This window comes from Dermacentor variabilis, chromosome 7 (assembly GCF_050947875.1).
Source record: "Dermacentor variabilis isolate Ectoservices chromosome 7, ASM5094787v1, whole genome shotgun sequence".
NCBI lineage: Eukaryota > Metazoa > Arthropoda > Arachnida > Ixodida > Ixodidae > Dermacentor > Dermacentor variabilis.
In genome coordinates, this window is record NC_134574.1 from 169968227 (window position 1) to 169986217 (window position 17991).

Consider the following 17991-nt stretch of genomic DNA (forward strand, 5'->3'; position numbering starts at 1 on the left):
AACTTGAAACTTCACATTATGCTAAAATTCATGTTACACCACTGCTTGCCAGCAACAGGGATGGGAGCAGCCATGGAAGTTTTGGAACAGCTTTGGGAGCAGCAAATTCGGCCCTTTAGTGCAGGAATTGTCCATTTTGGAACAACTTGGTAAAGCTCTACATGAGTGAAATACATGCAGATAAAGAAAAGGTGTTCTTTATTTGACTTTGTAGAACACTATTAAGTTACTGCAAATAATTTCTGCAAAAGCCTGCAGAACTTCTGAACTTGAGTGGAGGAAAGTTCATGAAAGAGAAAAGTTGTCATCCACCTGACTGTAGCATGAAGCTACAACGGAAACACATAGAAGTTTCTCAGAAACCACTATTAGGTTACGCACCGGATGTGCCATCTAAATGTGGCCAAAAAATATTTACCAAAGGCTTTATTTACCAAAGTTAGGTGGGCGGATGAGATAAGAGGTTTGCAGGGACAACATGGCCACAATTAGTACATGAGCGGGCTAGTTGGAGAAGTATGGGAGAGGCCTTTGCCCTGCTGTGGGCGTAATCAGGATGATGATGGTGATGATGATGCAAACAGCACCCATTGTGCGTTGATAGGCTTTTGTTAACACTATTCAAGAGTAGTAGTAGTTGTTTTCCTTGTGTACAAGCTACTAATATTTAATTTTATTTAGTCAACACTTATTTAGTTATTTGATAACATGCAAATGCAAAGGTTGTGGAGGACGTCGGGAAATGGCTAGTAACAGCATACCCTAGGTCTTGCATGCTCCTTTATTCCGACAAGAAACAAAAACATATCCCGTAAATTTTTGAAATTTCAGGTTACATTGCATCCCTGTGCCAGTGGTATTAGCGGTCTCAGACATAAACGTCATCTTCTAGTATGTTGTGTATATCATGCCCCTGTGAACTAGGAGCGCGGTCTTGTAACAGTTTGAAAAGCAAACCGTTACAAGATCGCACTACTTCGGGTTTCATAAGTACCGAAGATGCACGGCAAAAGTTGGTGACACATCGAGAAAAGAGCACAGCCACTCGCTCCCACTGCCATATTTGACAAGGTTTACATTGAGATAGATTTTTTTTTCTTTCTTTCTTTAGTAGAATAGTCTGCACAAATCCTAGGTTGCTTTAAATGCTGTCACTGGTAATTTCTCAACGTGCTCCAGAACATTTTATTTGACATCTCATCGATTAGGTCAGTTTATAAAGTTAGCTAATTAAACATATACAATGCACGATGAACAAGAAGTACTCACAGTGACAACCATGAACAACACCTATCATTATACAGTGAATGCTGTCCACATAATGCCCTCTGTAATTTTTTTATTCCTTTGCACATTCATTTAGAACATCAAAATACCATAGAATAAATGGGAAGTTATTTCCTTGTTCATTGCATGTTTGCCAGTATTCCACATCGTTTGGCGACAAAAAGCTAATATTTTTGAAAGGAATGAAGGGCTCAAATTTTCACTGGCTTTCTTCATCATCGACCAATATTTTGCACAGGTTCAATTATTCAGGCTTATTCGTAGCTCCGCCTCCGGGCCCCATAAAGCCTATGTAAAATGGCGACCAATATTTTAAACACTGAGTGATAATTTTAAAAAAATTATCTTGACTGTATGTACAAGTTGTGACCATTGTTGGCATGAATGCAGTTTATGTTCGGTTTTCACCGCTATAGTTGACTAAAACCGAAACATTACACAATTGGCTTGTGTTCTACAGCAGCAAAAGTCTGATTTTTTGTAGTGTGGTTGTATAGAAAATGGAGTAGCTAGAATTCAAATTTGAGTGAAGATTACACTTGCTATTGGATATTTGTGGTCAAGTCTCACAAAAGCACATAGGTCGTTTGTTGGTATGCTGAACTATCATCTTGGTAACTGAATTCCATGCATGTGCGAGATTGATTTGGTATGGTGCATGGTGTTCGCCCATTAATCGACGCGAATTTGCCAATAGAATGCACAAACGAGGGCTAAATTGTATAACGAAACTTATGAGCTACACGCTGAAGAGACCGTACGACTTATTAATTCGGCTGAAAGCACAGCTTTTCTTCCAGACTGCCCCATAAAAAGAGCGCCAGTTCAAATAATCTTTAGCTAGTCTGCGTAATACGCATATGCATATCTCATATAAAACATACATGATGCATTGTATACCATGAAATTAATTTTCCTTTCCTCGCAGCCAAGTTTAAATGTACCACTAAACACTCCTACACTCAAAAGACACGAACGCTGAAATGGATGGCTTAGGCTTGGATTCCAAGGCTAAACCCTAGCCAATCCATGACTATGGCTGTGTGATTTCCACTGCACACGCACATCCCACTAAATTTAGTGACTTCAGTAGAAATTAGTGTTTTGGCACAGGTTGTCACAGCTTGATTTGGTTTGACTTGGCACAAGATGGCGAGATTGGTGTAGCACTTACATCCTTGCAGCAAGCACGAGCACGTAAGAATTACAGACTTTTGGGATTTTAGCTTCCTGTCTGTGCCACTGAACCACATGTTTCATGGTTATTTGTTGATTTGATATCTATAAAGTTCTGCAACAACATTTTTTTGCAAGCCTCATCAATTTTGTTGTAGTGGGATTAGACTATATATCGTTAGAGCATGGCTAGTTTGGTGAAGCATTGTTCAAAGCTGCTGAGGCCTGAAGAATACATAGAGGAGGGATAGCTTTTATCTCATGTTCTAACTGTCCTTGAAGAACTCTTTGTATAAGCTACATGAAGCTAATGGTAAAACTGGTCTTGGGTTGCTAGAGGCTATGTATGGCTGTTGCAGTAGCAACCTCTTAAAATTCTTTTTCTGGGCAGTAGAGGGGCAACATTTTGCTATGCCTTCCGACTGAAAAAGATTGGGCTCTTGCAGTCGCTGCACTTGAAAGTAGCTGCAAGTTTTGCTTTTGATAGTGACTCCCAAGTGTGTTTTGTATCTTGGAATTGCAGGGCCTGTTTCGCAACTATGGCTCAGCTGTGCTGCCGCTCTTCGAGAAGGTTCTCCTCACCAAGATTGCCAGCAATCAGGAGAGCCACCAGCGTTGTGCGTTGGAGATCCTCGCAGGCTTGATGAGGGGCAGCAAGCATTGGGGTTTCGACAAGGTAGTGCACCATTGCTTGCATTTTGAGAGCAGCTTGGCCATGTGTCAGCCCCAATAGGCTCTTCTCATACTGTAAAGCTAGCTTTTCCGCATGAAAGTTTGCCGTGCTAATGGTGTCATAGCCATTTTTACATTTAGCGTGTTTTGCGTACAGTTTACTTGCATTGTGACATGAGAAATGCAGGCGTGGCTCAAGTTATGAAACCATGAGCAAGATACTAGCCCCAGCATGTGTAGTTAGTACTTCATAACAAACAATGACTGGTCCGGGCATTACATAGGTAAATGTGCAATGCCAGAAAGCACACTTGCAAATGAGCTTTCCTGCCTGTGGGAAAAGCAGCAGTTCCTGGTTAGTCTTGTAATTTTTTATTTTTTATTTTTTCTTATTACAGAGCATGCTTGATAATAGAGTGCATAGCATCAAATGGAAGAGAAAGAATTTTTTTTTTCCGATGGTACTAGTCCCAAACATAGTTATTAAAAAAGTTTGAAAGATAAATATCTAGACAAATGTTTTGTAGAAAAGAAGAAATGTTCTAGAAAAACGTCACTGTTGCTTTGCACAGAAAGGCCATAAAAAATTTTCAGAGTATGCATTTTCAATGCAAATGACCTGTGCAATATTCCAGCAAATATATTTTTATGTAAAAAATTTCCTGGGATATAAAAGAAAGCGTTAACCCTAGTAACTAGCCCTAGCACGTTGCCAAGGTCGACTACCAGCCATCTTTCCAGACAAAACTTCACTCCCTGCGTGGCCACCGCCAAATGATCCCGACCGAAGGATGTCAGTACCCTGCCGATAAGCACTGTGACCCTTAGAACACATAGGATATCTTTATATCAGCACAGAGCAGCTTTCAAGCAGTTCGGTGAAGAAATCGAAACTTCATTGTGAAATCTGATGAACCGAAGTTGTCTTCCATGTCAGTGCTGCTTTCAAAATCCAAAGACTTTTGCATAGAGGGATTGGAACGGGTAAACACCGACACTGTCTTGGAAACTATGAGTGCTCATCACACAGACCACGCCCCTTCTCCTGGGGTGCTTCAAAAATTCATGTGCTGTGTAAAAAGAAAACCGAAAGCCAAAACTGACTAATGGTACCTAAATGGCCTAATTAACAATGCTAGCTGTCTAAGAGCACTCAGAAGGGGTCAAAATATGAATTTGCAGTTGTCGGTAGCGGGTTATCGATGGGAATAGGCTTGGACAAGAAAGTGTTAAATAAAAGGGTTTAGAACAATCTAGAGGACGTCGCTAGTGTTCCTGACTAGGATGGCTGTGAACATGCTGCATTTTGGTGCATACATTTTGCATGAAAATATAAAAATGAAACTGTACAGTTATTTGTATTTCATGTGCAGCCTCACTTGGTTTCATGGTAAAACTTTTGTTGCTGAAAAGTTTCAGTTCAAGGTTAAATTTGCGAATTGATGCAACTCTTACTGTCATAAACCCATAGTGCGCTTCAGTGAAGTTGCAGTGGAATCGAGGCTTGTTGTAAATATAGAGTGAAAATTGTCTAGGGCTTCACTTTGTGTTGACAAGGGTCAACACAAAGTTATTTGTTCAAGGCTGTGCTTAAAGCTTAATAGCAACACACACTACTTTGTACACTCATCAAAACCTTGTACAGTGAAACCTCGTTAAACCGTAGTTGGCCGTACTTCGAAAGAAGTATGTACTAAACAGTAGTACTGCTTGACCGAAATAGCGCGAGATCGCCCACTTACCTGTCAAAAATGGAACTCAGACATAGTGAGATGAAAGGGCAAAAAACATGCAGTATTTATTCATTTGTCGCGACAAAAGTCTGGTATTTTCGCTTGATATGTCGCGGCGGCCTAGCAGCGACGACAGTGGCCTGTGAGCCAGCTTTTCCGCCAGCCTCCTCTTCTCAGCAAACACCTGCATGAGGCTGACGTAACGTGCAGCTTCTGTCACTGCCGGGTCTGAATTGTTCATGCTGTCGCTTTCCATGTCATTCTCATCACTGTTGTTAGGCGACACTTAGGCAATAACAGAGACGACGAAGGCGAATAGTCAAACCTCGAAAAGTTGAACCCCGTAACCGACATCTTTTCGCGGTCCCAGCGGCACTGCGGAGCATCTTCTCCTTCGCATTCCAAATGCCACACATCATAGTCAACAGTAGATCTCTCTCGTGTGCCAGCACCAACTTTGTGCCACGTTCGATAGTACGAACAATGTGCAATTTTTCTTTTTTTTTCGGAGCACCCGGTTTTTGTTCGAGCTTCGGCATGACGAGAGTCCTAGCTTGCACGACATTGCAACACAGGTGACCACTAGCCAGCCACAATGCTCTCTGGCTCAGCGCCAGTGTGATGTTGATGTGAATGCGGCTTCGCCCTTCCAAGTGCCCTCTGCGTTTGCGCTTCAAGGCTGTTCTGATCTCTAAGGCTCGTTCTTCTGGCTGACCAACGTACACCGCCATAATTGCTTCATGAGAAGTGCTGACACTATGTGTTGACTGGCAAGAACACAATAGGCTGGTACTTTATGTGGATACAAAACGTATTATGTTCAATGGCTGCTGAGTCGGGAATTTGACTTTGCTACTTTTAAAACGAAACTACTGTTTAAGCAGGCATGGTTTAATGAGGTTCTACTGTAGTTTGGTTGTCTGCAAGCCAATGACTACCTCACCACTGTGGAAGCTTTGCCTCTCTCTGGAGTAAGGCTTTGTGTTTTTGCGTTTTGTTGTTTGACGCATTCATGTTCTTAGCCTTTCATTCTCAACTCATTTGTCCTGTTATCGTAACCACTGTACGCTGTAACATTTTTATCACCTTGGTCATGCTTTCTTTTTGCATGGGAGTCTTCCTGACAGTTCTGTACTTTGGAATTCTTTATTAATTATCAGTAATGAATGCACTTCTGTGTATTAGTGATGTCATTTAATAAAAATGAAACTTTGATAGGATATCTAGCAATCTGAGATGTGGGATAACAGCAGCCTTCACATGGATCTCCAGATGCAGGAGCTGCGCGCTGTGGTGGAGCCTGTGTTGCGGCTAGGCATGACCGCAATCATGCCAGAAACTCTGCCTGACTGGGGGACATGCATGGCCACAATATCGGTGAGAACAAAGTGATTTTTTGCTGGAAACCTTTTTGCACCAATCAAATTGTGTAGCGCCACTCTTATAGAGATATAGGAGGGTTAGTATTGACTAGGAAGTCAACACTCATACAATAAGCTATGAAAATTTTGTTACTTAAAAGAAGCTTTGCCTCAGGAGATGCTGTCTAACTACATGGAAACAGGAAAATAATTTTACTTGAATTCCACTGCACTGAACTTGATGAAGTTTTTTGCATTTCAAGGAAAAATCTATAATTTATTGACTGCAGGGAGTAGATTCTTGATGTATCCATAAAGTTTTTATAAAGCTTGTTGAAACTTGCAGAATTTTTCAAAATTGAAGCGTCAAGTTTATAGCAAGCTTGGCATGGGGGGCATCTGAAGCACAACATGGCAAGCTGCTGATGGGCCATAAAAATCGGCCTATAAAGGCATCACACTTGCATTACTTTTGTATAAACCCACTCCCTTTTTGTTTCTTTTTTGCTGACGTCACCACGTTTGCTTGTCATGAATAACGGATTTAATGAAAGGAAAACACAGGGAAGGCGGGAAATGAAATTCAAGGCAATGAACAAAATGTGAACAAGGCAAAAGCCGGAGCCAACATTTCGACAAGTGGACTAGTCTTCTTCAAGGCGACATATGCATTCTTCAGCACAGTATATATAAGTACACTTCTTCTAGAGGGGAGAGAGGGTAATGGGAGTGGACGAACATAATGAAGGCATTTTGTGTCATATGCAACTTCTTTATAACAAGATTCTACTGATTTAATTACTATAGAGCAGTGGTGTCACGCTTACAAACCGTTAAAGTGAAGTTCTGTGTGTCATATTATGCATGTTGATACAGTCGAACCCACTTATAACGATACCGGTTTTAACAATGTATCTGTTATAACAATGAGAAGCTGCTGCACTGTTGACTTTTGTATGTATTCCGTAGTAAAATAACCCGCTTACTACAATGCTCTAATGCCGCATTATTGGTTATAACGAAGTTTGCCTGCTGGGTGTCCAAGCCTAAAGGTAGTGAAATGCGAAATTTTTGCAGAAAAAAAAAATCGAGAAATTCGAGTCGCTGCACGATGGGCTGCTGCTTCAACAGCCGCCGCACGCTCGTTTTCCAGCCATCTCCCCATGGCTCTTTCCCGTCACCGTTCCACCCCTCTGAACACGAATGGGCTGCGCCACAGCTCTACGCCACAGCTCTACGCCGCCCCACCCTCCGAAACACAAATGGACTGCGCCAACTGCGCCGCAAGCAGATTGCTCGCACGTTGCTTGCTGGCTCCTCATTCAGCACAGTTCTGTGAACAGCTTAATCGCTCACATTCGTCTTTGTTGGTTGCATCGAAGTCGTTCCTGGCCACATGGTTTCTCAGCTTTGCTTGTCTCGCCACTGAAACGGAAGATGGCTGATCTACCCGCTGATCATTGGCAATGCACGATGTCGCCGGTGAAAAGAAAGCACATGGCTATAGATATGGAAACTAAATGCTTCTAACTGATGAGACGATCGTTGCAAATGTGCTTTCATCAGATAGTGATGGCAGCGACGACTCATTAGGGCAGGCTGCCTCAACGTTGTCCTCACAGGAGGCCTGCCAGATGATTCAGTCCCTCCGGGGCTTCGTTTTCGCGAGGAACCTTCCGCTGCACTACATAGAGCACTTGAATGCCTTAGAGAAGGATGTCGGCAAGCTTCGTGTAAAGCATGCATGGCTGACGGACATAGGCTTTCCTCGTGCAAGCCACTGAGAAGTACATGGCGAGATGCTTGTGGCGATCTCTCCTCAGCGTTTCTTCTGGATTTATCAAGCTGACAGGCTGCCGCAGCAGCCTTCCTACAATTTTTAGAAGGCCCCTTTTGGGACCACCAAAGTAATACCTTGGTGGTGCTCGCATATCGCTTGCCACCCGTGACACCTCTTTGCAGTTGTTATAGCAGTGCCATTCTTTAATGCCGACAGCTGCGGCTTGTTACACGCAATCGGAGCGCCCAGGAAGCAGATAAACAAGTGAACACAATCAGCAGCCGGGCGGAGGAAAGTGGTGGGAAGGGGCACTGGCCTCCCTGCATATATATGGTAGTTTTCTCACATCAGCTCTGCCATCACCCTATTTTCAATTTTTCATGGAATCCAGTTACAACAATTATTGGTTATAACAGTGGAATTTTTATGGCACTTGAATATAGTTATAAGTGGGTTCGACTGTATCTGTAATGCATTTGGGCCTGTTCTTTCATACATTCAAAGTGCCTGCTCTTCCAAGTGAAAGTGCGTCTGATAACTAGGGTACTACAGTCGAACTTCAATATATCAAACAGTGCGGTGATGTAAAATAGTTCGATATAGCCAGAATTCAATACATAAAATCACATCAAAAATGAATAAAGAACTTGTACAAATCAATCAATGAACCAATCATGGCGCAGTAAATACTCACTTGAAGCTTCACACAAAGTATTTATTTCTTTGGCTGAAAGTACTGCAGCAGTGTAGCCTGCTTCTTATTGGCAGCCACGTGCTTAACCATGGCATCCTCAACATAGTCTAAACGATCCACAAGCAATAGGTCGGTGCTTTCTATTGCGCCGCTATAGCGGCATAGAAGTGCCAAAGCAGCTACAGCCTCAGGTGAAGTTGGGAGCGGGGCAAAATTAGTGCTTGCGGGATCGACTTCGGCAGCATCTTCCTTTGGCCGCTACTTCCGCTGCAATCTCCATGTCCGTGAATCGAAGTGTTTTGAAACACTCGATAACAAAGTATTAAGTGGCGTCTGCCATGGATTCTATGAGTGAGTCCAGTGAACGCGTGCTATCGCGCGTATTTGTGGAAACAAACCGCCATTCCTCACAAGCCGCGGCAGGTGCAGAGCACGGCGACAAGGAGGAGTCGGTGCAGCAAATGCAATGCGTCATTGACGCTGTCGAACTAGCCAAGCCGCCACTTGCATGCGCCACTATGTTAAAATGGTGCCTTCAGCACAACCAATGTGTTCAGCTATAGTGCGCAGCAGTCAGGAACATCGCGCAACCACCATCTTCAAGGGTGTTGCTGGAAAGCTTGCTGCCTGTCAACAGAGCACGCATGGTCTGGGGTGGCGGAGTATGATATATCCATTTTACGTCCGACCCCGCTCAAAACTAAAAATTAAAATGCATGCAGTTTTCTACGTGATATAGAAGGTGTTCTATATACGCAATAATTCAATATATCTGTGTTCGATATTGCCACGACCTCGGCACAGCTGACAGCCACTCGGTGCGATTCGGTGCCACATGCTAGGCATGTTGGGTGGCTCCCAGAAGAAGAGAACGACGAAGGTGCCAGGACAGCAATATATAAACAGATCTATAGTGTCGACCAAAGTCTTTTTGTGGTTTTGCCTGTGACAAACTGGTAGAGGCGCTGGGTACGCGTCAATGTACTCTGACCCCCCAGGAACTGGAAGCGGACAGCCTACGCAAAAGCCGACGGCTTCAAAGACTGCCTCCGGAATACGGCCTGCAAGATCTGCTGAGGATGTCCACTACAACCGCAAGCCAGACACAGGAGACCTACAGTGCGGGACAGCCTCCTGCGTCGCTGGTTCTCCACACCCCCCGCTGGCCACGGCCGTTCCATGGTGAGCCTTTTGAGGACGTGGAAGACTGGCTCGACGACTTCGATCGTGTAGCTGACGTCAATTATTGGGACAAGCAGAAAAAAGTTAAGGAACGTGTACTTCGCCCTAGAGGACTCTGCTCGAACATGGTTCGCTAACCATGAGCCATCCATCGCCACCTGGCAAGAATTTCAACGGCAGGTACGCAATACTTACAGCAGCCCCGCAATGAAAAGAGCGAGCAGAGCAAGCCCTTCAGGATAGGGTTCAAAGGCCGAACGAAAGCATAGCCATGTTTGTAGAGGACATGTCGTGGCTTTTCAAGCGTGCTGACCCTTGGATGACAGAGGCAAAGAAAGTACGCCTGCTGATGCGTGCAGTGAAAGAACAGCTGTTCGCTGGACTGATGTGAAGGCCTCCAGCTACAGTAGCTGAGTTCATCAGTAAGGCAACAACAATGGAGCGAGCCCTTCAGCAACGCTTCTCGGTCTACGATCGCCAAATCAGCCTGGGATCAGCATCTTCTCTCTAGTTGCCCTATGACACCGATGCGCTTCGAGAGCTTGTACGTAGTGTCATGTGTATGGAGCTCGATTGACTACAGGGAGTGCGATTTCAATCGACCGTAACATCCCTCACAGATACAGTCGAACCTGGCTATATCGAACTCGAAAAAAAAACGCTTATCAGTTCGATATAGAGCATAATTCGATATAAGCCTGCTAAATAATTGGATGTCATAAAAGCACATACCATTTATAAAATCATTTTATTGATGGACTTAGCTTAGTGTCGCATGAACTAGTCCTGCATTTTCTTCTGCTTGGGCAATTTCGCTGCCTGTGACGCACACACTTCTGTACATTGTCTAAGGAGTTGGAGCTGCTGAGGCCGCTCCTTCCGCATTCGCGCAAAAGCACCGGACTAGTGCGAGCGCACCAATCACTTCGGAGGACATGGGCAAAGGACCGTCGTTGCTTTGCTCATTATGCCTAATTTCACTTGTGTTCAGTATGATATCGGCAATGTAATCTTCGTTTTCGGGCTCTCCCGTGGTTGCGACACCATCATTTGCACTCACGAACTCGTCCACCGTTGATTCGTCAACAGCTTCCGGAAATTCTGACAGCTCGCTCCAAACTTCGGCAACACCGGCAACGAGTTCGTTGCATTCATCAGTCAACACTGAGCACGCGGAAGCCAGCACGGCTGAAGCAATTTCGGATGAACCACTCGTACACGGCCGTGCGTACGCGTCGGGCGCAGGGTTGCGACTTTGGCCGCTTTAGCCCTAATCTCCCCTTATTCTTCAATATCATGCTGAGAGTGCTCCTCGGAATCTTGCACGCTGCGGGGATATCTGACTTGTCACCGCGTTCGACCCGATTTATGATTTCAAGCTTCACGACGAAAGGCAAATTCTGCTGCTTCATCACGGCAACAGTGCGAGAGAAGGCCCACACGACGCACACACAATGAACCAGAAAAGCAGCGCGACAACTCGCACTTTCGCCATTTTGCACGACGAGGGCACAAGAGCCTCTCATTGGCTGTCTGAGCAAGCGCTGCGGGTGGGCCAGGATCATTTTTTGAAGGGGGGTGTCGGCGGCTTGCTCAACGCAGCGCAATCATGGTAGGGAGAGCGGTTGGATGGAGCCGCGCCGCCGGGTTTCCCCACCACCGCGAGGGAAAGCCAACCTGTGGGGGCATTTTTCCGCAGCTTGACGTTTGATATATCGGGAATCGCTACTATTTTTGTTCGATGTAAGCGAAATTTTTGCTATATGTACTCATTGTAACTATACCGTGTCCAGAAATTGTTCGATATATAGAATAATTCGATGTAAACGGGTTCGATATAGTCGGGTTCGACTGTATCGACCGCGAAGAAGTCCTCCAGGCAGCACAGCCACTCGTGCAAACTAGACCAGAAGCCACCCCTGTACTGACTTATGCACAAGCAGTGAGGCTACCTGCACAACCCGAGAACCATCGTAACCCGCCTTCTTCTGAAGAAACGCTGTGCCACCTCCAGGGCCAAGCTTCATGTACGGGTCCACGAGCCCCCGAATCAATACGCGAAAGTCAGACGTGTGGCGCACACCTGACTATCAGTCACTCTGCTTCCACTGTGGCGAAGCGGACCACTTGTACCGTGCCTGGTACTACTGAAGAATAGGACTCCAGGGCTATCGCCCTGGCGCTCGTCGCCCACGTGAGGGAGAGCGCCCGAGAGAAATCCAGCGATACCTGGCCAGTCAACCTTTGTCGCCGTACGCGCAATTCCCACCGGTTGAACAGTCCCTGCCAACGACCCGATCTCCGTCTCCACAGAGACGCCAGTCACGATCACCACCTCCTCGACGATCGGTGTCACCTAGCCGCTACACTACGTTCTTCGCTTCCGTGGGCAACCAGCCCACGAGCCCAAGTCGAGGAAACTAAGAACAGCAACCTCCGGGGTTGGTGCCACTGTCCAACGCACTTCGAAAGATCCTCCGCTGCGACACCCCGACAACGACGATAACGACGACAACGACGACTGCGTACCTTCGACACCTTCCTTCGAAAACCGTGAACCTGTTTCAGCCGACGTACTCGTTTCTGTAGATAACCACCCAGTAACAGCTCTTGTCGATACTGGTGCCGATTATTCTGTCATGAGCGGACAACTGGTTACTGCTCTTCGCAAGGTGACGACACCGTGGCCAGCACCTAAGCTCCATACAGCCGGCGGCCATGTTCTCACGCCGATCGGCAAATGCACTGTGAGGGTACAAATTTGTGAGGTCACATTTGTCGGTTCATTTATTATACTGGCAGAGTGCTCTAGGCAGGTCATACTTGGCATGGACTTTCTTCGGGAGTACGGCGCAATCATAAACCTTCACGAGTTGCTTGTCACTTTTTCCAGCGAACGCGCAACTCATTCAGACAACTGCCATCCGCAGTCCACGGTGTTACGCGTTTCGGGTGACTGTGCTACTTTACCACCCCGGAGTACTGCGTTGATCACCGTAGAAACAGACGATGATCCTCCCCATCTCGGAATCGTTGAAGGCAATCTGTCAGTCTTGTTGGCTCGACAGGTTTGCGTAGCCCGCGGCATCTTGCAGCTGTCGTCACGGAGTGCTCAGATTTTAGTGACCAATTTCAGTCGTGAATACCAGCACTTCGCGCCATGAACTGCCATCGCCTATTTGGAGCCAGTCAGTGATTTTCCCGCTTGTTTAACTGTAGGACACAATGATGGAGGTCCTAACTGTGAGGTACCAGCCAACAGCAATATTGATGTGAATTCTAGATTATCAGGTGAACAACAGGCTAGCATTCGAAGCCTTTTACAGTCTTTTGCGGTCTGTTTCGCTTCAACATCGAAGGTCAATCAAACACTTATTGCGAAACACAGAATTATTACAAATCCCAATGAAAGATCCGTGCGCCAACATGCCTACTGTGTTTCTCGTAAAGAGCAAGACGCCATCCGAAATCAAGTCCAACAAATGCTTACCGACGATATTATACAGCCTTCCACCAGTCCATGGGCATCACCTGTGGTTCTGGTGAAAAAGAAAGACGGCGCCCTGCGTTTTTGTGTTGACTATCACAAGCTTAACATTGTTACAAAAAAGGACGTTTATCCCCTTCCCCGCATCGACAACTCTTTGAATCGCCTTCGACATGCACAATACTTCTCATCGATGGACCTTTGCAGCGGGTACTGGCAAATAGAGGTTGATGAGCGTGACCGTGAGAAAACCGCATTTATTACGCCTGACGGACTCTACGAATTCAAGGTCCTTCCTTTCGAATTGTGCTCTGTGCCTGCTACTTTTCAGCGCATGATGGACACGGTTCTATCAGGTCTCAAGTGGCAGTCATGCCTTGTCTATTTAGATAATATCATTGTGTTTTCATAAACTTTTGAGCAGCACCTCCAGCGCTTACAAGCAGTTCTTGACGCAATTCGTACTGCTGGCCTGTCTTCAAAGCCTGAAAAATGCCATTTCGGGTATGACGAACTCAAATTTTTAGGCCATGTCGTCACCTACGAGGACATTTGACCAGACCCCGACAAAACCATTGCTGTTGCTTCATTTCCAACACCTTCGAACAAACATAAACTCCGCCGTTTTCTAGGGCTTTACACATATTATCGACGCTTCGTGGCAAACTTTTCACGGATAGCCGAACCCTTGCAACGGCTGACTAAGGATAATGTTCCGTTTGTCTGGGAGTAGGACCAACAAGAGGCCTTCTGTGAACTCCAGAAACGTCTGCACACACCTCCTGTTTGTTCTAGGACACTTTGACGAAGAAGGTGACACCGAGTTGCACACGGATGCCAGCAACATTGGCCTTGGTGCCGTCCTCGTGCAGTGGCAAGATGGAGCCGAATGCGTCATTGCGTACACGAGCCGCACTTTGTCTCCAGCTGAAACGAACTATTCCACTAAGGAGAAGGAATGCTTGGCCGTTGTGTGGGCAATTGCTAAGTTCTGACCATATTTGTACGGCCGATCGTTTTGAGTTGTGACAGATCACCATTCATTGTGCTGGCTCGCCAATCTGAAGGATCCATCTGGCCGTCTTGCACGCTGGAGTCTTTGCTTGCAAGAATACGATATGACGATAGGGTTCAAGTCCGGGCGTAAACACACCGACGCCAACTGCCTGTCACGTGCTCCACTTCAACCGTCGCCATGCGACTTTGATGAAGAGGACGCATTTCTGTCCATTATCTCAGTATCAGACACCAGCAAGCGACAGCACGATGATTCAGAGCTCCGGCCTCTCATCGACTACCTTGAAAACCGTCTAGTACCAGAGCCGCCTCGTGTGTTCATCCGCAAGTTACCCTTGTTTTTTCTCCGCGATGGCGTTCTCTACAAATTAGGTTTTCACTCGACCGCAACTGCCTGCCTCCTTGTAGTGCCTTCTTCACTACATGACGACATCCTGCAGACCTCTCACGTCGAGCCATCTTCAAGCCACTTGGGATTCGCACGGACGGTTTCACGCATACGCCAAAAGTACTTCTGGCCTAACCTTCGCCATGACGTAAAGCAATACGTGAAGACATGCCGCGACTGCCAAAGACGCAAGACACCACCCAAGCGTCCCGCTGCACTTCTCCATCCTGTGGATCCTCTGCGAATCCCTTTTCAGCAGGTTGGCATAGATTTGCTTGGACCATTCCCCACGTCAAAGGCTGGTAACCGTTGGATTGCTGTTGCCACAGGCTACCTTACATGTTACATTGAAACCCGAGCTCTCCCACGAGACACTGCTAATGACATTGCGATCTTCTTTGTACATGGTATCGTACTCCACCACGGTGCTCCAAGAGTGGTTATAACCGAACGGGGCACAGCATTTACAGCACAGCTCACAGAAGATATCATGCTTCTCAGTGGTACCGTTCACCGCAAAGCCACTGCTTACCATCCCCCAGACGAATGGGCTTACAGAAAGGCTAAACAAAACAATCACTGAAATGATTTCCATGTATGTTGACGTTGACCACAAAAACTGGGACGACGTTCTCCCATATGTTACGTTTGCATATAATACTGCCGTTTAAGAAACTACCGGCTTCACCCCTTTTCACTTGGTGCACGGCCGGGAAGCTGTCACAACGTTGGACACAATGCTGTTACCCACCTACTGTTTTAATGTTGTCACTGATGCTGCCGAATTTGCTCGATGCGCCGAAGAGGCGCGCCAGCTCGCACGAATGCGTATCCGCTACCAACAGCACAACGACGCCGACCGATACAATCTTCGTCACCGCGACGTCACATATAAACCCGGTGACAAAGTATGGGCGTGGACACCGATCCGCCAGCGTGGTCGGTCAGAGAAACTTTTGCGCCACTACTTTGGACCTTATAGGGTTGTTCTTCGGCTCAGCGACGTCACATACGAAGTGATTTCTGAAGAAGAAGGCACCGCTCGCCATCCCCGACGCCCACGCCTGTCCGATGTCGTTCACTTCAGTAGATTGAAGTTATACCACTCCCGCTGAATGCAAAGTTCCACACCTCTCTCACCATCTACATCTCCCTTAACAGCATCCCCGTGGCAATCTCCAGTGCATCAATGTTCCGCATCGAGACGATGCTCCTAGGGAGGGGGGTAATGCCACGACCTCGACACAGCTGACAGCCACGCGGTGCGATTTGGTGCCACATGCTAGGCATGTTGGGTGGCTCCCAGAAGAAGAGAACGACGAAGGTGCCAGGACAGCGATATATAAGCAGATCTATAGCCTCGTCCGAAGTCTTTTTGTGGTTTTGTCTGTGACAATATATCAAGGTTGGAGTGTGATACTATCAAAATGAAGTTATCACTGTAAATTGATGTTCCAAGGCAACTATACACTCTTTTAAAAAATTGACTGAAAACTGCTTGTTTGCAGGGCAAAGGCACATGCTTACTGTTAACTTAATAATGCAGGAGAGCCGGGATCCGAACAAGTACCACTGGTTCTTTGAGTTGCTCCTGGCAGAGCCTGCAAAGAGTGAGGAGGGCTCCTTCCTGCAGTCTAGCCGCCTGTACGTTCAGCTGGGAGGCCTTGCACAACAGGAGTGGCGTGTCTGCGAGTTGCTGGAAGACCTGCTCAAGCGGCTCAAGCCACGCCTCACTCACAGCTACCAGAACGTGCGTGACAAGATCGGCGGGTGAGTCTTACAGGCCTCACCCAGAATGTTAGTGGTAGTTGATACTACTAAAACTGGCTTACAAGTGGTATCTGAGAACATGAAGGACAAATCAAACGACATCAAGATAGCCTCCCTGTTCATCCTTCGAGTTCTTTGGTGCCATTTGTAAGCTATAACAAACCAATTTGCCCAGCCATACATTGTGTTAAAACTGCTAAAGCAGGCTTAATCTCAGTTTCGGTCAGAATTGCATTCTACATAAATATTATTGCATTTATACAGAATGTCATTATAAAAAATTACACTGGAAAAAAATTTTTTATCTCTTTGGAGGTAATAGAAACACACAAAATGATTATTGGTAAGTGCTCCTGTTGATCACTTATGAACAGCTCAAACATACTACCCCGTATTTGGCAGAAGTTCAGCTTTGCGTTGAGATTGCATAGTTTTAACTGATGTTACTTGCAACTGCCAAGAACCAAGTCACAAAACGTGTTGTGCTGAAACCATTCTAGTGTTTTTCTGACCACTAAATTGCTCATTGGTACTTAGATTTAGCTGCGCGTTAAAGAAATGTGGATGGTCACAATTAATCCACAGCTTTTAATTATGCCATATTTTGTAAGCCCAAGTGCTGCTTTGATACATTGAACTCACTGAATAAAGTTCATTGCCTGCCTGCCTTAGGGACCACGAAAATGTCTGAAAAAACACAGTCCAAAGAAATGAATACATGCCTTTTACTGCCCCCAAGGGCTAAAATTGCCACAGGCACATTCGAAATAGCTCCGAAAGCTTGCTAGTACACTTATTAGGCGTACCAGTGGTCGTTCACCTATAGGAGATGGTAGGTGCATGAATGTATAAATAAAGAATACATAGTGTGTCATGTGATAATGCCCCCCCCCCTCCCTTTTCTTTTTCTCGGTATGCTGTGCTGCGCAACACTGCTGTGTTGCGGCAAAGCTGACTTTTGCGAATCGGCATTTGCAACATTTGATCTTTGCCGTTCTCTCCACACTTCAAAGCTATCGGCGAGGATGATAAAAGTGGAGGCTCAGTGGCGAATTCTTTCAGTGAAAAACATGCCACTGAACAGCAGGAAGCTTGGTAGCAGATTGTCATAGTGGCTAGGCATAGCTTTGCTGCAGTGGCGGCTATCGCTATCACTGCATCGACATGCGAGAGTGCTGGTTCGAGGCAGCAAGATAATTCATGGTGGCTTCGATTAATGCCATTTTGAACCTGTGGTCACGGCAAAAGTTCCAGAAATCGGACAGCGAATGGTTTCAGAGTTTGAAATTTCAGACATTTTTATACATTGTCTCTATGGGAGTGCATAGCGGTGCCAGGAAGGCGTCTGAATTATTGGGCATATGAAAAATTAGTTGCTGGGTCTTTACATATATATATATATGTATATATATATATATATATATATACACACAAAGTTGTAACG

At 45.9% G+C, this 17991-nt stretch overlaps 1 protein-coding gene across 1 annotated transcript in view; it reads left to right on the top strand.

Annotated features, from left to right (window-relative positions):
• The window catches only part of LOC142588482 (proteasome activator complex subunit 4A-like), a 122921-nt gene that overhangs the window by 80566 nt on the left and 24364 nt on the right, over positions 1–17991 (top strand). The window contains exons 31-33 of the mRNA XM_075700264.1: positions 2987–3139; positions 6141–6245; positions 16324–16547. Coding sequence (XP_075556379.1) covers positions 2987–3139; positions 6141–6245; positions 16324–16547 — 482 coding nt within the window. The remainder of the gene's footprint in view (positions 1–2986; positions 3140–6140; positions 6246–16323; positions 16548–17991) is intronic.